We start from the raw sequence: 24,472 nt of genomic DNA on the forward strand, positions 1-24,472 counted from the left end.
AACCATATCTCGGGAATTCATACCGACACTTCTAAATCAAATTCAGAACTAAACATCTTCTGTTTTGTGTCTCTAACTTTTTTTCTTGCAGGAATATCCAACTTCTCCAGAACACCAGAGATGAATTAGAATACTACCTAGGTACTCGTTTGCTTTATTCCACATCTCAGAAGCAAACACATGCCCAGCCTCAGAATAACAAGACCAGTATTTTCATCACCTTGATGAGTACTAAAAACAGCTAAATATTTGTTTCCATTCTCCCCTATTCTCTGCTCATTTCTTTAACAACTGTCCTAGATCTATACTGGAAACGCTTATGACCATTACATACAATACTTTCGACCCTATTAACTAAGCAAATACATATTTAATGCTCACCATTAGTCCTTGTGCCAGTGTCCCTCTGGTTGTTTTGGTTGTTTGAAGCTCATTTTCTACCACATTTCTCCTGAAGGACTCAAAAGTCCCCAAGTCCCCGCAAGCTGGTTAAATTTGTCTGCAGCCTTTATACTTGAAGTCAGTTTGGCTGGATATAAAAATCCTTGGCTGACATTTCTGATCCTTCAGCATCTTAAATACATTACTCTTTTTTCCTCTGACATAGTGCAATTGTTGAGAAGTTTGATGATACTCTCATTCTTTTAACCTTGTAAGTGACTTCGTTTTTTTTTGGTTGGCTGCCCAAAAGACTTTTCTGTCTTTAAAATCCAGTAGGTTTACTGAAATATGTCTCAGTGATGGTCACTCTGGGTCATTTTCTCAGGCACAGCATATGCCATTTTTAATAGGTTGTTTCAAATCTTTATTGTAGATGCACTCTTTTTAAAGATCACAAAGAACACCATAAATGCAAATTGTTTTCAAATATTGAGATTGGTGCTTCAGCATTTATGGAAAACTATCCTTCCTTCCGATGCTTTCCATATTTGCACAATAAGCACTTGCCAGGAATGAATACAAACACGGTCCTTCAACAAAACCAGCATCCGAAAATATTTTAAAATGTGAGTATTCCTTTTTATTTAAAAATAACAATTTTAGGCTCAAAATATGTGTCAGGCCAAGAGGTAACATGTCTATGACACTCACTTCTAAAAAGATAGTAACTGGGGACGCCTGGGTGGCTCAGTTGGTTAAGCAGCTGCCTTCGGCTCAGGTCATGATCCCAGCGTCCTGGGATCGAGTCCCACATCGGGCTCCTTGCTCAGCAGGGAGCCTGCTTCTCCCTCTGCTTCTGCCTGCCATTCTGCCTGCCTGTGCTCGCTCTCTGCCCCTCTCTCTCTCTGATAAATAAATAAAATCTTTAAAAAACCTTAAAAAAAAAAAAATAAAAAAAAATAAAAAGATAGTAACTGTGTTTTTTAGCTGGCTGCACATGTTTAGTCATGTTTACCAGTCTGCTAAGTAAAAAAGTCAGTATTTCGTTGTTATTTAAGATTTCCTTGCAGAGTGAATTTAAAGATCTACAGGATTCTCAGCCCTTTGGATCTGCTCTTCTGTGAATGTCCTCCTCTTTTGTACCTTTTTCAATTTCTTCTTAGAAATTTTAAGAATTTGGGACACCTGCATGGCTCAGTCATTAAGCGTCTGGCTTTGGCTCAGGTCATGATCCCGGGGTCCTGAGATTCAGTGCCACATCGGCTCCCTGCTCAGCAGGAAGCCTGCTTCTCCCTCTCCCACTTCCCCTGCTTGTATTCCCTCTCTTGCTGTCTCTTTCTCTGTCAAATGAATAAATAAAATCTTAAAAAAAAAAAAAAGAAAGAAATTTTAAGAATTCTACTGACTTCTTTATGGTTTCTTTGGTCAAAAGAAGTTTATTTTTTATTGCAAAACTCTCTGTCTAGGGGTGCATGGGTGGCTCAGTCGTTAAGCATCTGCTTTGGGCTCAGGTCATGATCCCAGGGTCCTGGGATCGAGCCCTGCATCAGGCTCTCTGCTCTACAGGAAGCCTGTTCTTCCTCTCCCACTCCCCCTTCTTGTGTTCCCTCTCTTGCTGTGTCTCTGTCAAAAAAAATTTTAAATCTTAAGAAAAAAACAAAAAACCCTGTCTATATTCTTGTATTGTTTCTGTATCATTGGTCTTAGTTAAGTAGGTCTCCCTAGATTAGACACAAAGTTTGCTATTTTATTGAGGGATTTTCATGGTGATAATTTTTAAATTTAGGTTATTTAATCTTCTGGAACTTAATTTTTGTATATGATAGCAGTTCTACTTTCTTCTAGATGAATATTCAGTTACTTCCAATAACAATCACTATATATGGCACCTTTTCCCCTCTGCCTTTAAATATATTAAATTATGTTCTATGCTGGAACACGTTTTTGAATTCTTCTTTATCACTGATGTAGCTCTCAACTTCTAATTAAACACTGTTTTGGTTATAGCGAGCTTCATCTATGTCCTATTACCTAGTGATGCAAAATTTACAATGTGATTATTTAAAAAATTTTTTTCCGACTTGTCTAGTGAATTTATTCTTCTCAGCATATCATCCAATTAAAACAAAAAAACTCTTTTTGGATCCTAATTGGAATGGCACCAGGGTTATGTGTTAATTTTAGAAGAACTGACATTTTTGTAACGGTAAGTCTCCCCAGTCAAGGGCATGCTATCTTTTATGATTTTCATAACATTCTATAGTCTGACCTTGGACATTCATTCCCAGGAGCCTATTACTTAGAAATTAGACCACAAAAACCAATATCCTCCACAATAACATAAGATGGAGAAGAAAGTGGTTGGTCATCAACAGTAGGATAGTTAAATAAGTTACAGTGTGTACTGTAAAATAGTATATAGCCATTAATAAAGTGAATTTGACGTTTTATCAGTTGATTAGATTTCCACAAGGTAATGCTGAATTAAAAAAAAAACGATACAGAAAAGCACCTATTTTATGATCACAATTCTGTGAAATAAATCATCTCCCTCCATTCCCATATATACTGATGTGTATGAGCACGTCAGAACATAGGCTAAGCTGTCCTCAGTAACTACAGGGGTGGGACAGGGAAAGCCAATGCAAATGCAGGGAGTGGGGAGGAAGAGAGAAACAACGTAAGCAAGAAAAAACAAAGTCTGCACTCAACATCAAATCAAAACTAAAACAACCAATAAACTTAATATATTTGACACTACGTTTATGTATTTGAAAGTATACTCATATATATGTAAAAAAGACAGGTCAGCTTTTATTTTTAAGGCTGCACAATACTGACTATTAGATCATACTCCAATTCATTTATAGATAAACCAAAATAGAAACGGAAAAATGACCTCTGCATCTGAACTCATCCAAGGCCTAGAATAGTGGCACATCTTACCTCTCCCCTATAGTTGTTCCACTGATAGATAGCTCTCTCTCTTAAACCCCTTTAAAAAGAACAAGGAAAATATCCTACAACTTGTTTGTGAGATACTGCACAGTAAGCTCTAAGGGAGATGCTAAGCTAGCCTTCTTATCTTCTATCACTAATAGTTTCCAGAACTTTCAGAGCAGAAAATCTTTTTCATAGGTATGTCAAACTGGAAGCCAGGTCATCTTTTAGATAAATTGGAAAATAACCTTCGCAGCAGAAAATATGAGACATAAAAAATTTTAAACAACAAACAAAAGATGGTGGATTCTTCTTGATCAGAGAGAGAGGTTCAATCAGATGCCAACAATGTTCATGGCCAAAGTAAGATTATTTCTTAACGAAATTCAGAAATCATAAAAAAAAAAAATCCTCCATTAAATTAAAACATGCCTAATTAATTTTAAAAAATCCATAACAGACAAATTTGGTGATGGTAGGTGGAGAGATCATAAAGGAAGGGTAGTTTATATTACTAAATGACATAATAGATATGAGTGCCGAGCACAGTATTTACCCCATAGCAGGAATAAACACGAATTCTCTTTTTCTTCCAAAAGGATTTTTGTAAGGTTTCTTTAAACATCAACTGTCTCAGTGTATTAACATTATTTATACAGAATTTTTTTAAAAAATATAACTATAGCAAGACACGAAATATTTGGAAAACATATCCCAGGGTTCAGCCACATACAAATTACAGCAGTTAATTCTGGGCATTATTAGAATGAACAAACAAAAAACAATCCCTGCTAAAACCATGACTTACCTTCCTTCCATATTTAGGATGCACACCAATTCATCCTCAAAAAATATCTCGGGTCCCTCAAGATTCTCAATGTCACTAAAACCGTTACAAGGGACCTATGAAGGAGACACATACAAACAGGCCTCAATAACAGGCAATGAATAATCTGTCACTCTCACACACAATTCTGAGTTGCAAACAGAGATGCTCAAGTGCGTGGAAGCAGTAACAGCTGTCCTACACTAGCCTGCACCACCCACCATGGGTGGAAAGTAACATGGGGAGTAACAATAATTTGTTCAGCTCTTACTGCCAGTTGTAAATTAATTATATTTTCATGGTCTGGAATTTCTGAAATTACTCAGAGTACTAATGTGAGAAAAACCAGCTCTGAAACAAGGATTAGAAATACAAAATATCATAATTTACAACAGTGATTTCATGCAATTTATGTTGTACTCAAGCTGGAGCAAAGGGCCAGAGAGAAGCCTAGTACCTTGGGCAATTCACTTAACCCACTGGGCCTGTTTTCTGCGAGGTAAATTAAGGTGGTGGTACCAGTGAGCTTTAAAATTCTATTACTTCTCCCATTTTGTTTGAAAGTAGGCAGGAAATTTCATATAAACCTGTGTGCACGCAAGAATTTAAGGGTCCTGAGCCAAAGTAATCATCCGCCCACAGATCAATCTTAAGTCTATTCCTGCTATGTTCAAAGTCCTTGACATATTTCTAATTAGGCAGTCATACACGGAAAGAGGGAGCTAAGGAAAAAAACACAATAATTCATCATTATTACACAAATACACAGGCTGTTAAAAATGCACACAAAACCAGCTGGACTAGAATTAGAGGATGCAAACTAGTAGGTCACAACCAAGTGCGTCAAAAACATCTAGCACCCAAATATGTGTGTACAGACATTTTGTATCAGTTTTAAAATGTGATATGAATGCTTCTAGCCAGGGCAAGGCTTATCCAGAATAGAACATCAATTCTGTCCACCTTCGTATCAACAAACACTGAGTGCAAAAACTACTTAAAAATAAAATCTTAAAAAAGAAAGGAAGAGAGTAAGAAAAGAGGAATTAATCTTCAGTAAACCAGGGTAGTAAAATAAATCAGGGGTACCTGACTGGCTCACTCAGTAGAGCATGTGACTCTTGACCTCAGAGTCCTGAGTTCAAACTCCACACTGGGCATACAGTTTACTTAAAACAACAAACAAAAAAACCCCAAGCCCCCAAAAATAAATAAATCAGACTGGCTTTACTTCTAGGTCCTCAATCAGAAATAAATGTATGGGGTGCCTGGGTGGCTCAAGACTGTTAAGCCCTCTGCCTTTGGCTCAGGTCATGATCCCAAGGTCCTGGAATAGAGCCCCACATCAGGCTCCCTGCTCAGTGGGGAGCCTGCTTCTCCCTCTCCCTCTGCCATTCACGATCTGCTTGTGCCCTCTGGTTCTGTCAAATAAATAAATAAAATCTTTTAAAAAATAAATAAATAAATTTAAAATAGTAACGTGAACTATGCCCCAGAATTATGAAAAGTTAAGAATCTTAACCTAATAAACTTCTGAAACACTTTGTGGGAAAACAAAAATAACTACAAAAAAACATGCATTTCAGCAATAATAAAAAAACATAAAACAAAAAACTTTTCATGGACAATGAATGCAAGATCATTTAACTGAGGGAGTAATAATTCTGATTTGCAGATAGCTTCTAATCCTCTTGTTAACTTAAGAAACAATGCTATTCACTACTGGTTAGTTAGAACCTGCAAAGCCAGAGAAGAAAAACCGTATGAATTTCGTCAACCCTTCTGGGAAAACAACTGGGCAAAAAATCTGTAGTGTTCGATCGCCGGTGATCTCCTAACTCAAGCAGAGGCTGTGAAAAATACGTTTAACCTCCTGGAGGAGAAATAATGCTGATCTGGATTCCCTCTACATTGTGCGGCAGGTCCCTCCCTCCCTCTCCACTCCCCATTCTCTCTCTGGCTTTAGAAAAGTAAAGCTGGCAGGGACAAATGGCTTCGTGTTGTTGGGACGGGAGGAAAAGGACACAATGACTCTTGCGGCCATCTAAGTGAGTCAGGGATTGTGAGAGAACTGAAAAAGGAGTTATCAGAAAGAGCTAGATGAGCTAATGCCTACAGACCCAGACCCAGACCCAGACCACACTAGCAGGCAAAAGCGGGGAGCTACATCAACGGATCCTTACGTGCTCTGAAAAGAACCTCTTTGAGAATGAGGCTACAATCTTCCGGGCTTCTAACCCAGCTTTTTGCCGAACTTTATACTCCTCCAACCAATTGACGTAGTCGGTGGGGCTGTAGTGTTTCATAAGGGAAGGCCACCTACAAGGAGAGAAAAACCCTCTCAGCTTAACAGAGACTCAAAGGCAGACACAGGAATCAAAGGCAGCCTTGAGAAACAGGGCAAGCACTATGGTTTAGTGGCACCAGGGGCCCCGGCGGTGGCCCTAGTTCAAATCTCCACCCGGCACGCAGCTCGCGGCGTGACCTTGGCGTAGCAGTAGGAATGGCTCTGTCTTCACTCCCCATCAGTAAAATGGGGACAGCTGCAGCAACAATAACAGGGACCACAAGGGCTGCTAACATTGATCGCGCGCCTCCCAAGGGCCAGGCCCTGCGTAAATGCTCCTTACACATCATCTCATTTAATAACCACAGTGAAAGGTAGGTCTGATGATCACCGTAGAAAGTCGATGAATGAGGCTCAAAAGAAAAGGGAAGTCGCTAACCTCCCCACCAAGGTCATAAGGCAAGTGTGCCACGGCCAGATTTATCCAGGGTCCCCACACCGAAATCTGTGCTCTCGGTCCGCAACCCGGGAATGCCGCGTCCGCTTCCTCCAAGGGCTGTTAGGATCACGGCATCGCCAGATCCATGTAAACATTTTAGCTCGGAGTCGGGCACAAAGAAGCGCGCAGGATGGATCCGCGGCGATCCTAATCGTCGTTACCCTCTATGGCGGGCCCCGGCTGCCGGGCGCTTCCCGATGCGAATTTGGGCAGCGGCGGGTCCGCGCGGCGTGGACCTCAGGGGCCCGGGGAGCCGGCGGCCTGGAGGCCTTTGTCTGTCGGTCCGCGGGCAGGGGTCCTGGGGTGGCCTCCGGGAAGGGGGTCCGCGCGCGGGCTGGGAGGCGGCGGCGCTGGCCGGCCAGGCCGGGACCCGGGGGGCGCGGGGCGGGGGCGCGGGCGGCGGGGTGGCGGGGCGGCGGGGCGGCGGGCTCACCTCACCCGGAACTGCTCCTTCCACACCTTCCCGCTACTCTGGCACAGCTCGCGCAGCCGCCGGCAGGTGCTGGAGACGCGGCCGATGTCGGCGGCCGTCAGCGAACCGCTGCACAGGATGTACTCCAGCACCTCGCCGGGCAGGTTGACTAGGCAGCTGAGGCCCGCCGCCTCCGGCGCGGCCTCCTCCGCCAGCGCCGGCACCACCTCCATAGCGCTGTCGACCACTGCTGCCGCCATCTTGTCCGCGTACCTGGGCCCGTCGCGCGCGCGCGCGCCAGGGCGCCCCATTCGCCCCGCCTACCCGCCTCGAGGGGCGGGCGTACGGATCGCTCCGCCCACGCCCGTGGCCACACCCTCTCGACCCGAGCTGCTGGCTGCGGGCTGCGGGCTGCGGGCTGCGGGCTGCGGGCTGCGGGCTGCGGGCTGCCCGTTATAGCCCGCGGAGGGAAACCCGATCTTGTCAACTGCGCGGTGGGTCCCGCAGCGGCGAATCGGGGTGTGGAGGGGGCCGGGTGGGGGCGTTGAGGGGGTCATAGCAGCTTCCATCTTGTGTGTCCGGAGCGCTTCCTGTGCATGAGCTCAGCGGTCCTTCCCAATAACCCCAACAATTCTTACCTCCCCGAGTTACACATGGGGAAACTGAGGCTCAGGGATCTAAAGGGCCTTGCTCAGAATCCCGTGTACTAGATGTTAATTCAGAGCCACTTGACTTCTGCTTGACTGTGCTCTAAACCAGTATGCTGTAATAACCGCTAATTTAATATTCTTGAGTGGGTGCTGTGCCAAGCGTTTTTCATTTCTTTCTCCTCTAGTAGAACCCTCTCTGTTGGATTCTGTAATTAAACCTATTCTACGAATACGGAAACCAAGTCTCATAAAGGTGGAAGTCTCTGGTTCAGAGTGACAGATACAGAAAGTGATAGAGCCTGGCTTTGAACCCTTAAAGCAGGAATTACCATCCAGGTAATTCAGTGCCTGCACCAATACGCTTACTACTACTAATTATTATTATTAGAAGCATGCAGGATGGATCAGCAGCGATTCTATTATTATAATAATATTTATTAAATATACAAAATCATTAAACATAATTATCATTATAACATAATTGTTATTATTAAATATTTATAATATACAATGTATATAATACATATATATTTATTATTAATAAATATGAAGTAAATATTTTTAACCGGAGCCCTGTGTTGTGTGCCTCGGGGATACAGATGTGAGTAAGATGGTACCCTTGCCCACGGGAGCTCAAAGTCCAGTTGGGGTCAGGGTCTGCTGTCAGTACAGGGAGGCTCACTTACTGCCCTCAGAAATGAATCTGAAATTCCTGGGACGCCTGGGTGGTTCAGTGGTTTAAAGCCTCTGCTTTGGCTCAGGTCATGATCCCAGGTTCCTGGGATCAAGCCCCACGTTGGGCTCTCTGCTCAGCAGGGAGCCTGCTTCCTCCTCTCTCTCTCTGCCTGCCTCTCTGCCTACTTGTGATCTCTGTCTGTCAAATAAATAAATAAAATCTTTAAAAAAAAAAAAAAGAAATGAATCTGAAATTCCTTACATTGTTGCAAAGGGATAGTCCCCAGTTTACCTCTCCTTATCTATTTGAAGCCATTCTTTCCTTCACTAGTCACACCCCAGCCAGCCTGGTCTCTTTCCTTCCTCTTCTGGCCTTCACATGTATGCCTGGAATATATTTTGTGCTAAAATGACCTCCTCCTAGCTACTTCTCCTCTTCCTCCAGGGCTTGGTTTAACCTCTCCCGATGACCTCCTTTCCCTCAGCGCAGCCCCGCTGCCCCAGACAGGATTCCTTCCCAGCACTTTTCAGTCTTGTCATTACTTACTGAATTAACATTGAACTGTTCCACCTTCGTCTTTCCTGCTAGATCAAAAGCAACTTTAGCATCAGGACTGTATTTGATTCACGGGTGGGTGTCCCGTGATTTGGCTCAGGCCCCCTACATAGCAGATCCTCAATAATTAATTACCTGTTATTTGCAATTGTCCAACCAGCTGTTTAGCTAGAGCAGGTCAGACTTTCTGAGGGAAAGCCTCTCATCTGTAAAATGGGGATATTAAGAAGAATGCTGGCCTCCTGGGATGGTCATGAGAATTCAGTGAGTACATTGACGTAAAGTGCATAGCACAGAGGCCTGACACAGGGAAAGTGCTGGGTAAAAGGGTGTCGTGGGGGAATCGGGAGATACTGCTTCATGGGTACAGGTTTTATTTTGGAGAGATGGCAATATTTTTGGAACTAGATGGAGGAGGTGGTTGCACAACATTGTGAATGTACTAAATGCCACTGAATCGTTCATTTTTAAATGTTTAATTTTAGGAGCACCTGGCAGGCTTAGTCAGAAGAGTGTGGGACTCTTGATCTCTGGGTTGTGGGTTTGAGCCTTGTATTGGGCATAGAGCTCACTTAAAAAAAAAAAAAAAATGAACCGGGGCACCTGGGTGGCTCAGTGAACAGTTAAAGCCTCTGCCTCAGGTCGTCATCCCAGGGTCCTGGGATCCAGCCCCACATCGGGTTCTCTGCTCAGCGGGGAGCCTGCTTCCCCCTCCCTCTGCTGCCTTTCTGCCTGCCTGTGATCTCTGTCTGTCAAATAAATAAATAAAATATATTTTTAAAAGATTTTATTTATTTAATGACAGAGAGAGAGATCAAAATAAAATATTTTTTTAAAAAAGAACTAAAACATTTAATTGGATGTTGTGTGAATTTCAGCTCCATAAATTTGTTCAAAAGGGCATTGCAGCTTGCATTAGTCTGCTAGCACACCATAACAAAGCAGCCCAGATTGGCTTGACAGAAATTTATCTCTCCACAGTTCTAGAGGCTAGAAGCTTGAGATCGGGGTGCAGGCAGGGTTAGGGTCTTCTGAGGCCGGTCTCCATGGCTTGTAGATGGCCACCTTCCCCACATGGCTCTCCCTGTGTCCTCATCTCCTCTTAGAAGGATACCAGTCCTCTTAGATTACAGGGCCACCCTGATGACTTTAAAGACCCTCTCTTTATTAATTTAAGTGGTTTTTTTATTATTATTTTAAAGTCATCTCTACACACAACATGGGGCTTGAACTCACAACCCTGAGATCAAGAGTCACGTGCTCTATCTACCAAGCCAGCTGGGTGCCCCAAAGATACAGTCGTATCCTGAGGTCTTAAGGGGTTAGAGCTTCAACGTAGGAGTCTGGGGGTAGGAACGCTGCATCTGTTGCTGCTACCACAGTCATGAAAATAGAGAGGTTTAGAGCAGCGCCTGGAGTGTGGCAAATCTGGGACAGAATCTGGGCCTTCCCTCCTGAAAATCCAGTGGCAGAGGTGGACAGTGTTCACCAAGCCTCTTCGGGAAATGCGGGGTCCTCACCTTCTCCTGGGTCTCCCTCTGGGTGGCTGCTGTTGGGGGGGGTGGGAGAAGGAGGGGTGCCTTGGGACCTCAGCCACAGCCTTTCACTCTCTCACCCTGTCCACACCTTGAGCGATGATCCAAACCTACTTCAAATGTTCACACTCTCTCTGTAGCCCAGTTCACTCCTCTGAGATCTAGACGTGCTATCCTACCTGCTCACCTGACATCCCCTTTGGGTCCCTAAAACTCACTGTGTCCAGGAGAAAACACACAACCTCTAGAAACTTCACTTGTCCTCTCCCAGTGGGTCCTGCCTTAGGAACGGCTGGCCGTCCATCCATTTCTGCAAAACTAGAACTAGTGTGAGTCTCCTTGGCGCCTCCTTGTCCCTCACCTTCTACATCTGAATGCCCAATAGAGGTTAATTTCTCTGCGCCTTGGTTTCCTCCTTTATAAAACGGAGATAACAACAGATCTTCTTATTAAATCAAACAGTGTTTATTTGTCAGTTACTTTGGGCCTCATAACAAATAAACCCAACACCCAACAGCATAAAACAACCTTGTTTTTATGCTTTTGATTTTGTGGACCAGGAACGGGGAAGGTCTTTGCTGGGCAGCTCTGAATTGGAATGCGGCGGTGGTTCCAGATTCCATGCTCTTAAACACTGAGTGTACTTACCTCGGTCAGATCCTACAGTGCTTGAAAAAGGAGTTGGGATCTTAAGTGTGCTGAGAAGCCCTCTCCATACTCAAATGCCCAAACAGAGGTTGTGTTCTCTCTGCCTGTTTCTTTGAGAAAACTTTTCTTGCTTCTTTTTTTGTTTTTGTTTGCTTTTGGAATAAGGAAGCAATCTTCTTCTCTAAAAGATCACTCCTAGTTGTTATCAATCTGTCTCTTTCTGTTTCCTTAGCCACGGTCCCCATCCATGTCCCCGGCATGGCTTCTGAATGTTCCCTGGGCTTTCTCCCTGGCTCAGAGAATGTGAAATCAGCCCCAATAACACTCAGACTTTGGTAACCAAAGTTTTCAGCCCCTTAAGTGGAAGGCAGACCCCAGATTTGCACAGGTGATTGGAAAGCTGTTCTCATGAACAACTACTGTTTCCTCATCAATGCCACCCAGACCCTCCTTCTTCCTATTGCATTTATTTATTTATTTATTTATTTATTTTAAAGTATGCTTCACAGCCAAGTGCAGAGCCCAATGCGGGGTTCGATCCCACCACCGTGAGATCAAGACCTGAGCTGAGATCAGGAGTCGGATGCTTAACCAACTGAGCCACCCAGGCGCCCCTACCTTCTCCCATTTCTGATCAAAGATGACCAAGATGCCGTCAGGGGGAAAAAATTAAAATCTCCTAAAAACCCAGAAAAACCTCTCCACAATTCTAGAAAAGAATAGTTTTAATGGTGAAGCATTAAACTAGATTTGAGGCACAGCACAGGAAATCTGCTAACAAGATTACAAAGACGAGAGAAATCCCCCCTTTTCATATACAGCCAAATACTGACTGCATCCCACACATGCTCTCGAGATTAATGCTAACTTATCCTCATGTGGAAGGACCTGATTGCATCTTTCCTAGTTCATCCTAAACTCACTTGGTAACTGCGGTACACATTGTGCTAGCTAATTGCCTTTGTCTCAAGGAAATAATAAAACTTCTCATCTCAACCAGCTTGGAATGCGTTGCTTAGGCTAAACCCTCCACTGCCCCAGGGAGTTAAGGACATGAGCTTCCTTGGTATTTACATTTCAAAGAGATGTTTCTCAGGCCTCTAAGGAAAACATTCCTGGGTTGTACTACTGGCAAGAGGCTTGATGGGCGCTTAAAAAAAGATTTGCAGGGAAGTCTGGGTGGCTCAGTCAGTTAAGCACCTGCCTTTGGCTCAGGTTCCGGGATTGAGCCCCACATCGAGCTCCCTCTGCCCCTCACCCTGCTCATGCTCCCTCTCTCGCTCTCTCTCTCAAATGAATAAAATCATATTTTAAAAAAGAAAAGAAAATGTGATGCTAAGTGTCACCCTATCCTATAGACATTTCTTCAGACCAAAGAGCCCCCCTCTCCCCCCAAGCATGCTTAACCTGCTCCCTTAGGCCACCTCAGTCACGGGGGTGATGAGACCTTCCTCAACCGCCTTCTTTCTGTAAACTCTCCGTCACTCCGCTGTTTTTCTCCAAAATTTCTTATCACCATCTATCATTAGGACATACTCCTTCAAAAAAAATTACTGTCTTGGGGCGCCTGGGTGGCTCAGTCCTTAAGTGTCTGCCTGTGGCTCAGGTCAGGGCCCCAGGGTCCTGGGATGGAGCCCCCCACTGGGTTTCCTGCTCTGCGGGAAGCCTGCTTCTCCCTCTCCCATTTCTCCTGCTCCTGTTCCCTCTCTCGCTGTCTCTCTCTCTCTCTGTCAAATAAATAAATAAAATCTTTTTTTTAAAGATTTTATTTATTTATTTGACAGAGAGAGATCACAGTAGACAGAGAGGCAGGCAGAGAGAGAGAGAGAGAGGGAAGCAGGCTCCCCGCTGAGCAGAGAGCCCGATGCGGGACTCGATCCCAGGACTCTGGGATCATGACCCGAGCCGAAGGCAGCGGCTTAACCCACTGAGCCACCCAGGCACCCATAAATAAATAAAATCTTAATAAAAAAATTTACTGTCTCTCTTCTTCCAACAGAATGTGAGTCCTCTTGGTTGACCCGCGGTGTCTACAAAAGGGCTCAACCCATAATAGGTCTTCATTATATTTCTGGTGGAGAAGGGGTTCACCTTGTAAATGCAAATCAATTGAGCTGGTTGTAAATTGCACAGGGGAGGGGCGTGGCGCACCGGGGTGGCTCAGTGGGTTAAGCCTCTGCCTTCCGCTTGGATCATGATCTCAAGGTCCTGTGATCGAGATCTGCATGGGGCTCTCTGCTCAGGGGGAGCCTGCTTCCCCACGATCTCTCTCTGCCTACTTGTGATCTCTCTCTCGGTCAAATAAATAAATAAAATCGTAAAAAAAAAATAAATAAATTGCACAGGGAGAGGGGAGAATGAATGTGACTCTGGAGGGTCAGAGGGCAGCCAATGGTAGGCTGAGTAACAGCCCCCAAACACATCCACATTCTCACAATCCCAGCGCCTCTGATGGTACTAGGAGTCGTGTGCTTTCTTCCAACACCACCAAGCAATCCTCCAACATTAGCGGGGTATCCTACAATTCAACCCAGTTCCGACACTGTCTACCTGGATCCAGCGTCAGACCCCACAAGTTCAGGGCTCAGAAGGGCCAGACTGCCCCCCTCCCCCACTTCAGCCCATACTTAGAAGTGGCGGTTGTTGCCTGCGGTTCTGATTGGCTGCAGAAGTTTCCAGGACCCCTTCACCAGTTTGATTGATTTCCTGGAATGATTCACAGAACTCAGAAACATTTCACTTCCTAGATTGCTGGCTTCTTAGAAAAAGATGGAACTCGGGAACAGTCCGATGGATGAGAGGCATGAGGCAAGGTTTGGGAAAGAGGCCTTAGAGCTTCCATGCCTTTGTTTTTTTTCCTTCCATCTTTTTGAGCACAGAGCCCCAGGAGCTCGCCAACGCAGATGCTTCCGCATCCCGTCCTTTTGGGTTCTCATGGAGGCTTCCGTTACAAAGGCCGGACTGATGGACTCATCGACCATTGGCAATGGATTCCACCTGCAGCTGCCTCCTGGCTCCGCGGGTCAGGAAAGCTGGGGTGAGAAGTTCCAGCCTTTGATCATGGGGTTGGTTCTCCTGGCAACCAGCCCCATCCCCAGGTGCTTTCCATAAGTCATTCACCTAAACTCAGATGTGGTGAAAGCGGTTTGTTAGGAACAAGGAGAATTTATCGCTCTTATCATATTAAGAAATTCCAAGTACTGGGGCGCCTGGGTGGCTCAGTCGGTTAAACCTCTGCCTTTGGCTTGGGTCATGATTGCAGGGTCCTGGGATCGAGCCCTGCATCGGGCTCTCTGTTCAGCAGGGAGCCTGCTTCCTCCTCTCTCTCTGCCTGCCTCTCTGCCTACCTGTGATCTCTGTCAGATAAATAAAATCTTAAAAAAAAAAAAAAAAAGAAATTCTAAGGATTTTAGGAACTCTGTGCAGACCGCTAATGTATTTTTTCTTTTTTAAAAAATGTATTTCTTTTTTTTTTTTTAAAGATTTTATTTATTTATTTGACAGACAGAGATCACAAGTAGGCAGAAAGAGAGAGAGGAGGAAGCAGGCTCTCCGCGGAGTAGACAGCCCGATGCGGGGCTCGATCTCAGGATCCTGGGATCCTGGGATCATGACCTGAGCCGAAGGCAGAGGCTTTAACCCACTGAGCCACCGAGGCACCCCTGTATTTCTTATTATAAATCACAGTACCACAGTTTCCTTACATGGCAAAAGGGACTTTGTAGTCGTAATTAGGTGAGGAATCTTGAGATGGGAAAATTTTCCTGTGCAGCCTGGATAGGCCCAGTATAATCACAAAAGTCCTTAGAAGAAGGGACAGGAGGGTCAGAGGCAGAAAGAGAAGGTTGACAAGGAAGGCAGAGGTGGAAGTGAAGCTGGTCATAAGCCAAAGAATTCAGGGAGCAGGGCTCCTGGGAGGCTCTGCCTTCTGGGTTAAGCCTCTGCCTTCTGCTCAGGTCATGGTCCCTACATCTGGCTCTCTGCTCAGCGGGGAGCCTGCTTCCCCCTCTCTCTGCCTGCCTCTCTGCCTACTTGTGATCTCTCTCTCTGTCAAATAAATAAATAAAATCTTAAGAAAAAAAGAAAAAGAATGTGGGATCTTCTAGAAGCTGGAAGAGGCAAGGAAGGGGATTCTCCCCTAGAGCAGGGGCAAGAATCAGAAACTAACGCATATTAAACACACGCGTTGTATCAGTTTTCCATTGCTGCTGTAACAAATTACCACAATTTACTGGCTTAAAACAGCTCAAAGTTATGATCTCCCTGCGCTGGGTGTCAGAAGTCTCTGATGGGTTTTGTGAAGTTAAAATAAAGCGGACAGCAGAACCGGGACCCCCAGCAGCATGACCCCAACCTCGGCTGCAGCGATGCGGTACGCCAGGGACATATGTGCTTGCTTGTTACTCAGAGTTCAGTGGCAAGAGGTAACAAATATATGGAGGCAGATAAAACATGCGCGTGTGCACACACACACAGCTATTGCACACCAATACCTACATGCCAAGCAATGGGTACAGACAGCTGAAAATGGTTGAATCCAACCATTAGCAAGAGAAGTGGGATTGGCCTTGGAAGGGAGGGGGTGGGCTTTCCAGTTAAGGGGAGTAGCAAAAATACAGAAGGGAAGTAAAAGCTACCTTTAGAACCATCGGGGTGAACCTGCAGACTGGACGTTGGCCTGGAGGCGTGGAAGACAAGGTCATTGAGAAGGCTGCCTGCCTCGGCCAGAGCATGCGCTGAATGCTGGTGGGAGGGGTTAGCCCTCCTCCCCTGGTCCCTGGTGGCACTGATTGCCTCGTGGAAAAAGCATGACGGTTAAAAGAGGTATTTCAAGAGGGCAATCTCGGGGCAGTGTGTGTTTTTCAAGGAAAGCGAAGCCACCAGCTTGAAGGAAAAAGGAACAGGTGTCTCTCTCTCCCCACAGATTCGCCGGCAGCTTTTCTGCTAATAACTGCATTTCCATTAGCCACTCTTTTCAAAGCCTTCAAACCCAAACTGATTCAATTACTGCCTACTGTTTGATCGAATACGACCCCTTGTATTTATGGGGGGGTGTGTCTCAGAGCCTTTCCTGTGCTTCGTGTCTTTCCCCCACCACTTCCCTGGGAGACCAGAAATGGGAGCAGACGGAAGAAGGGTTCATATTGAAAGATTTCAAATTCTTGGAAACTGTAAGGAAAAGCAAAGAGACCAAGGCTTCTAATATCAGCTCCGAGTTCTGGAGGAGGGAAAGACTGAGAGGCAGAGAGACCAAGAGACAGGTCACCCCCACCCCCACCATCCTCAAGTCAAGCAGTACAGAAATATTTGTTTTTGTTTTTTGTTTTGTTTTTAAATCACTTCACTAATTACTCAGGCTTAATTGTCTGTTATTTGATTAACTTAATCTTATTTTCCTCCAGAGGCCATTGCTAAAGTGATTTCCTTTTAGTGATGTGGGTTCCAAGCTCTCTATCAATCCACTGATTGTAAATTTTTTTCCCTGCTTTTGTTCTCCTGGTGATTTTGCCAAAGGTACAGTGAGGGAAAAAAAAAAAAAAAGGTGCATTTTTACTATTTAACTGATGGTGAGGCCCCTATTCTATATTGACTCCTAGTCACTCAAAAATCCGTTCTTTCCCCTCCCCCACTTGTTTTCCACCCTTTCTTTGGATTTGTGGTTGGGAAGGTTCTTTTTTGGTGTAAACTGGGATTCCCCCCCCACCTGGTTGCCAGGCAACAGGAGCCACCCCAATCAGATGCATAAAAGTGTTAAATTGTTCCGGCCACCTCTGGAGGCTTGGCCAGTTGAAAATCCGGTGCTGGTGGGTGGTGGTGGGGGAGGTGCTGGTTAAAATGTCTGAAGTTGGACTTTATCCCCAGTGAGCACTAATGGGCAGCTAGAGGGAGAAGCCCAGGAATTGGCTTTTAAAATTAGAGTCTTCTGTGATGACAGGTTGTCTTAGGGGCCTAAGGATCCCAGGGCTGAATAGCAAATGGCAAATTAGATCAAGAGGGAGCTGTTTGAGCTTCAAGGAGAGAGAAAAGCGGAGAACATTCGAAGCTAGATGTTAGTTTATTTACTCGTATTTACTCATATATACTTCTATCCTGTTCTATGTGTGTTGAATTAAATGAATATTAATTCATTTAATCCTGTTGCAATGCAATGAAGTTGAAACAATCACAGGCTACTTGACAGTGAAGAAAGGAAGATACAGAGAGGTTGAGTAACTCCTCCCATGTTGCACAGTGAGGAAGTGGAGGAGCCAGGACTTGAACTTCAGCAGTCTGGGACTCTTAGCAGCAGCCCCAGGAAGTGGTGAGGAAGTGGAGTTGAGTTGAGTTGGACAGTCTGGGTTCGAATTCTACCTCTAACATGTACTAGTTATGTTCACCTTGTACAGACTCTGCTTGATCTCCTTGTGCCTCAGTTTCCCAAGTTTTAAATTGGAGATTGGGTAATGATTTAGTAAGTTAAATTAGAGATTGAGTAATTTAAATTAGTTAAATTTGAGATTGAGTAATGATACCTAAGTAGTCCCATGAAGACTGGCATTTTTTTTTTAAAGATTGTTTTTATTTATTTGACAGAGAGAGATGCAGCAAGAGAGGGAACATAAGCAGGGGGAGTAGAAGAGGGAGAAGCAGGCTTCCTGCTGAGCAGGGAGCCTGATGCAGGACTCGATCCCAACAGTCTGGCATCATGACCTGAGCTGAAGGCAGACACTTAACCACTAAGCCACCCAGGAGCCCCTGAAGACTGGCATTTAGTCACTCTTAGACATTATTTAACTTCTATGGCGCAGGATATAGCAGGAGACTGACAGGGTTCTCTCATTCTACCCCATCTCTGACCCGCCTCTCACATTTGACCTTGGGCCAGAGGCTCAGGGATGGGGTGGAGGAGGCAGGAACCATAAACGGGGAACGTCTGACGTTGGGTAAATTATTTTGTAACTTCAAAGGCTATCTGGTGGTTTGTGCTTTTTGGCCAGGAAATAGGTGTGAATGTCAAAATGGTCACAGCGTCCAAATGGCCATGTCCAGAAGGGCATGACAAAGCCCTGGGGGCGCCCAGCCCCTAGCTGATCCTTTTGTACTCACCACCCTGTCAGGGCATTTGGGGTCAGCTCCTCTTCATCTGTCCTGCCAGTGCTTTTGAGGCCAGCTAGGAATTAAGTTTTAGAGTCCTCAGGGTTGTGTAGATAGGAAGGCAGGACTGGGGGAAAAGATGGTACAGTTTCTCTGGGGCCCATTCAATGGATGCAGCTGTTATGGGGACAAAGGTGCTGCAGGCAGGATGGAGAGGAAGCTGAGATGCTCCACTGGGGTCCCGAGGACTGAGGAACCATTCCCCAGCCGCTGGGAGCACCCTCAGCAATAAGCCCTTTGGGGATGACTTCTGATGCAGAGAGCGGGCTGGTCCAGGGCTGAATAATGGAGGGCTATGACACCTTCAGAAACCCCTCAAGGTTGGCTGACATTTCTACTGCAACAATATGGCGGCTCAGCCTCTCCCTACCCCTCCTTCCCAAGACCACTTCCCAATCAATTTCCACCACCTGGCTCAGGGCGGGTTTCCTGGGGGCCCCTGACTGGCGACAGTGGGCACAGGTGAGAGAAATTCCCACCAAAGCAAATGACAGAACACAGCCAGTGAAGTCAACTCCACTTTTTAATATTTTAACCATAATGCAAACAGGCATAAGTAGACTTTTGTTGAATTCCATCGAGTTAGAAGAGGAGGACAAGGCAGAAGGAGAGCATGCGGTGAACACAGCTTGGACAACCTCGCGAGGAGCGTGGGGCGGGTGACGGTCCTTGGAGGAAGGTGCTGGAGTGCACAGGACACTGGGCGGACATTAGCAGCATCGAGAGCTCAGAGGTAGGGGGATGTCCGAATTTCTGACTCTGCGTGTATGTGTGTGTGTGTGTGTTGACATGTGACAGCCGCTCTGCCCACCTCCCCACCTCCTCAGCCCCGAATGGAAACCCACTGGCACAGCAAGGAGGGATGGCCAACTGCGTTCTCCTTCTCTCTCTCTCTCTCTCTCCCTTCTGGGAAATCACTGCTGAGCCCAGAGTGGATCCTACGATCACAAGATAGCACAACACAAGGAAAACAGAGCAAGGCGGGGTGCACGGCATCGGGTCTCCATGGGTCATAATTAGAGCGATGCCAAGGGCACAGCATCTTACCAAAATGGGACTGTCATCCTTTCCGTCTTGGGAGGAAATTTGTGAAACAACATTTTCATCATCCCCAGCCCCTGAAACCTTCTCCAATAACAGAAACACAGCTGTCACCCGAGGGCTGCTCTGCTGATACCAGAGGGTCCAGGATCGAAAGGCCTGGGGCAGCCAGGATAGATTCTTTTGCTCCCAGGGGACATGTCACAGTGGTGGGGGTACGGTGGGGAGGGACTGCTGCTGGCTTCTGGTGGGTGGAGGCCAGAGATGTCCCCAGAACAGCCTCCACCACAAAGAATTCTCCAGCCCCAAATACCAATAGTGCTGAGGTTGGCTGACCCTGGACCGGAGCCGAGTCTGGGCACTTGGACATCCTGGAGTCATTTTCTAGAAGACTATGGAAAGCAGCATCTGCAGGCAGCTTTGCTCCTTCCTGCCAGGAACACCTCATTAAGAACAGTCTCTGTCCTGGACCAGACAGACACGCCTTGCTTGTTCAGAGCTATTCAGATCTTCCAGGACAAAACACACTCAAAAACAAACTAAGGCATGTTGACCCCAGACCGCCTCCCTTGCACGATTGCACGTGGCTCTGACAAACAGTAATCAAGGAGAGCCCCAAGACCCATGTTCCAGGGTGAGAGTTAACCTAGGTCCCCATGCAGGTCATCTTTTGGGAAGAGGCAGCCTTTGTCACCTGAGGTGGGGACTGGGAGTGGATTGAGGACAGGGAACATATGATAGAAAGGGCAGAGACCAGGCTGGTGTCAGCCCCAAAGGGTCAGATTCAGGTTCATGGAGACCATCTGTGTTGAGTTCCGGGGGTGGGGTGGGGGAGCAGGGCTTCTCAGATCTGTCTTCCTCCATCCTTTCATTCTTGAGCCAAACAGGACATTTGGATGCACGAAACTTTACAAGGGTTGGGAAACTTCAAGGTGTATGGATAAGCCCTATAGGACGCCCAGATGAAGATTTCTTTCTCCTTGTCACCTGTAGGCCATCTCAGATTACCTTGCCAATTCAGACGGAAGGCTTTGTGGGTTAGGTGGGCACGGTGACATGCTGGAGGTCAAGGCAGTGGAGATGCAAATATACAAGGTAACGGTTGGCTTCACACAGAAGCTTAACCCCATAGTTTTCCCAACGGCATGAATGGCCAGAGCTCCAGGGGTGAACCGGCCCAGACATCTGGCTCGCTCATCTTGGCAGAGGGACGGTTTGCCAGTGATCTGGGTCAGAAAAATCTCACTTGTTTTGGACTTAGGGCAAAACCTGACCTCCTTTTGGAAGTCTAAAGCAGGTGGCTGTTGAGAATGTGCTTGGCAAGAAAATCCTTTGTTCTAAGGCCAATGTCTAGTTGGCCTGGGGTCAGTTTTCTTTCCGTGCATCTAGGCCTGGCTGGACTTGGAAGGATGCACCCTGTTGGCTCAGGGAGAAGCTGGCTTATCATATCAACAACAGCAAACTCCTCTTTCCCTCCAGGCTGTTTGGTGCCTCCCCCTCCCCCCGGACTTTCCTTTCTTAGCCTAGAGATAAGACTTCTGACTTTCTCCTCCCCAGCAGCGAGGTCTTCAGGTCCTGATTTAATAACTGCGGCTGGTTCAACAGACCAGCTGTCCACGTCCACACTCTGTCCTGCAGCCGGAACATTCTTTCCCAAGCCCAAGTCCAATGACTTTATTTTTCCCATTTGAAAAACATTCCCAGGGATGCCCTGCCGCCTTCCAATTAATCTAAATTCCTGGACATGCGCTCTTCTGTCCCTAACACCTGCTCCCGGCTCACCTGCCCAGCATCTGGCTCAGCACCTTCCAAAGCTGTGCCAGAAGCAAAGTGCTCCCTTCTGTGCCTTTCCTCTCACGCTTCCTCCTTCCCGGAAATCTGATCTCCCCAAACCTGTGGTGGGATCCACTCATTTCTCAAACCCCAGACATTTATATCCAGTCTACGAGTTGTGTGTCTACATACCGAGATTCTCATTGCCTACAAACCAAAACTGTTCTGGGCTCCGTATTCTCCCTTGTACCTTCTGCATAATTATTAGTGAAGTGGAAAAATGAAATTTGAAAGCTTCAATGGGCCAGGTACCATAAGTGGTTGTTTTATGGGCATTATCTCATTTAACTCACTTTGCTATATAAGTGGATATATAGACTCAGAAAGGGTACATCACCAGCCCAGGGATGTCCGTGGAAACGGGGGAGGGGGAAGAGTTAGCATTGGAACTCAGGCTGCTTACAAAGGCTCCATTTTGGTGGGTGTGAAGCATTTCCCTGAACCGAAGGATAGCTGGCTGTCTCCCTGTCTCCCTCCATAGAAGTTATGCGGGAAAAGACTCCTCCGCTCAGGGAGTTTAATTAGCTCTGCTTCTTTCCTAACACAAGGTGCTGGCTCTGGATTCACAGTGATGAATGGGGAGGGCGGGGGCATAGCCATGTCAGCTTCTGCGGAGGGGGAGGTCTCCTTACTCCTGGCCAAGCTCCCTTTTGTTAAATGGGGTTGGAGCCACTGCAGGGCAGTCCAAGGTCTGTAATCTAGGTAACTCCCAAATGCCCAATCAATCTTACTTTTCTGCTCACCTATTGTGAAACCAAATTTTGCCCCTGGGTTTGGGCTACTGGGACCGAAATAAAAAACCACCACAAGAGGGCAGCATTTACCCACCCTGCATCAGAGCCAAACCCTAAATCAGGACTCCACACTCTACCTCTTCAAAGGCTCCTTACAGGGAGGTTTTTCAGAACAGGGATTCCGGCAAATGAGAGAAACACATCAGGCCAGCCTCCAGTCTTCTATCAGGGAGTCCTGAGGCAGCCAGTGTTGGGTGTTGAAAGGCATTTCTTTTAAAAACAAAAATCTTTCTTGGGAAGAAAGGATGCACTCCGATTCTGGGATCACTGCTTTGGACTCCTGGGTGCAAGGAGATGATGCTTCCATCTGCCATCTGCGAGCCTGCTACTGGAGGGGAGGGGTGCATGGCGGAGGTGCCCGGCACACAGGAAGTGCACAGGAGCACTCTTCGGGGATGGAAAAGCACTCACAGGCAGAGGTTGTCTGGAGAGGGAAGCACGGATACGTTCCTCCCCGAGTGAGGCTGGACACTGCAGTTCAGGGGCTGGGGAGCAAGGGCCCTCTTAGCAAGTGTCTCTAAAGGGCTCAAAAGGGTTGAAAGAAAGCCCCCGTGGGGGAAGCTGCTAGGAGCCAGAATCGTGTATAAAATGGGCGTCGGGAGTTCCAGATTGGCAGAGTAGGGTAGCACGCTGAGTGCCCAGGCTTGGTCTCCTTGCCATGGAAGCCCCAGCCAGAGGAAACAGGATTAAAGGAAGGCTGGGAGGTGGTAACTGGAGGCAGCCCAGCTCCGCATGCAGGGGGATGGGACCCCAGAGGGAGGGGGGCTGCCGTGGAGGCTGGAGAAAGGCCTTTTGCCTTTAAGAATCTCGGAGGTTGTCCCTTCCTGAGGACATCTCTTTGGCACTCCACGTCCTAAGGCTCTTCCAGAAAGGGCTAGGGCACTTTCTCTTTGGCAGGCTCCCCAAACAGCATCAAGAAATACCCATTGTGCCCTACAGAAAGGCGGAGCTCTCTCTCTGGGCAACAAAACATAAAACAACAAAACAGAACAGCCCACCCGCAGAAGGCTTCCCCTCCAACCTCCAGCAATTTCTTGGCTCTCTCCAGGCCTTCCACTGATTTTGAGCACTTGCGGGGGGCGGGGGCTCCCAGCCCATTCATCCTGATGGTGGGCACAGCACTTTACCTCCTAGGGTTGGGGGAGGGGGGAAACTAAACTGACCCTGATTCCCACTGAAGATTGTGTTGCCCACTTTTGATCGGAGTCAAGGTTCATTTCTTTGGCAGAATTATTTTGTCAGGCTAGGAACTTGGGAGATTGCTTTTAGAAGGCCAGGAGTATGAGGGCCAGGCCATGCCCTGTGGTGGTCCTGGGGAGGAAGCCGCGTGACGCCTCATGATGTCTTCCCTCTCACACTTATCTGCTTTAAGGGCCTTCTGTTATTTCCTTCCCGGGGTGGAAGGGCCAGCCCTATTTGGGGCAATAAAAAAATAGCAGTGATAATTCTTCCTTGAAACTGTTTCCAGTCTCTACCACTCTAAAGGCTGATCTATTCAATCTTTTTTCACTTCATAAATTATAAAAGGAAACTGAGGACAAGGAACTTGCCCAAAGTCACCCGGTGGCAAAGACAGGATGATTCTTACTTCCCCATACTCCCTGGGACATTACTTCCCCCTCTTGTGGATGGGATGGTCCGGGGAGGGCCAAATCAGGTGATCCTGTCAGGGGTGGGGGGGTTGGGCTGGGGAGGAGGTGTGTTTAATCCACAAGACGGGTTAGTTTCCCAGGGAGGGCTCCACTAACTGGTACCAGAATCTAAATGCAACCGATTCTGTGAGCCCCTTTTTAACGGAGCACCCCCCCTTAATCATCACACTTGCTTCCCCCTGCCCTTTGTAACCAGGACAATGAGGGTGCCTCCCAGTGTTTCAGGGATGTGAGCATAGACAGAAATTACGGACGTGTGGAGAACCAGGGCACGGTTCTTGGCACTGAAAGTCTGCAGGCCACACGCTGCCACAGGCAAGGGGACAGATGGAGACCCAGGCCTGTCCCACATGTGCATGCATGTGCACACACACACATACACAGACACACACACACACACACACACACACGACCAGGACGTCATCATAAAAAAGGACAAGGGGGGTCTTCAGCAGCAGAGAGACTGGCTCAGAAGACCCTCCTGACCAGTCCCTGGAGCCTCTCCGGGGGAACCCCAGAGCCACGGCCACGTTCCAGTGATGTCATGCGCCGGGGATCTGCCCTCCTCGGGAAGAGAGGGAGGGGGAAACAGTTTTGTAAGAGCCACTG

The 24,472-nt window shown here is 46.8% G+C and overlaps 1 protein-coding gene across 2 annotated transcripts in view; it reads right to left on the minus strand.

Moving 5' to 3' along the window:
* Nucleotides 1–7,642, minus strand: part of FBXO21 (F-box protein 21) — a 54,267-nt gene extending 46,625 nt beyond the window's left edge. For both annotated transcript variants that reach the window (XM_059408518.1, XM_059408517.1), the window contains exons 1-3: nt 7,367–7,642; nt 6,331–6,466; nt 4,130–4,224 (exon numbers count right to left, since the gene is read on the minus strand). In XM_059408518.1, coding sequence (XP_059264501.1) covers nt 4,130–4,224; nt 6,331–6,466; nt 7,367–7,605 — 470 coding nt within the window. In that variant the 5' untranslated portion in view covers nt 7,606–7,642. The remainder of the gene's footprint in view (nt 1–4,129; nt 4,225–6,330; nt 6,467–7,366) is intronic.
* Nucleotides 7,643–24,472: the final 16,830 nt, after the last annotated feature.

Source organism: Mustela nigripes, chromosome 8 (genome assembly GCF_022355385.1).
Source record: "Mustela nigripes isolate SB6536 chromosome 8, MUSNIG.SB6536, whole genome shotgun sequence".
In the NCBI taxonomy this organism is placed as follows: Eukaryota; Metazoa; Chordata; class Mammalia; order Carnivora; family Mustelidae; genus Mustela; species Mustela nigripes.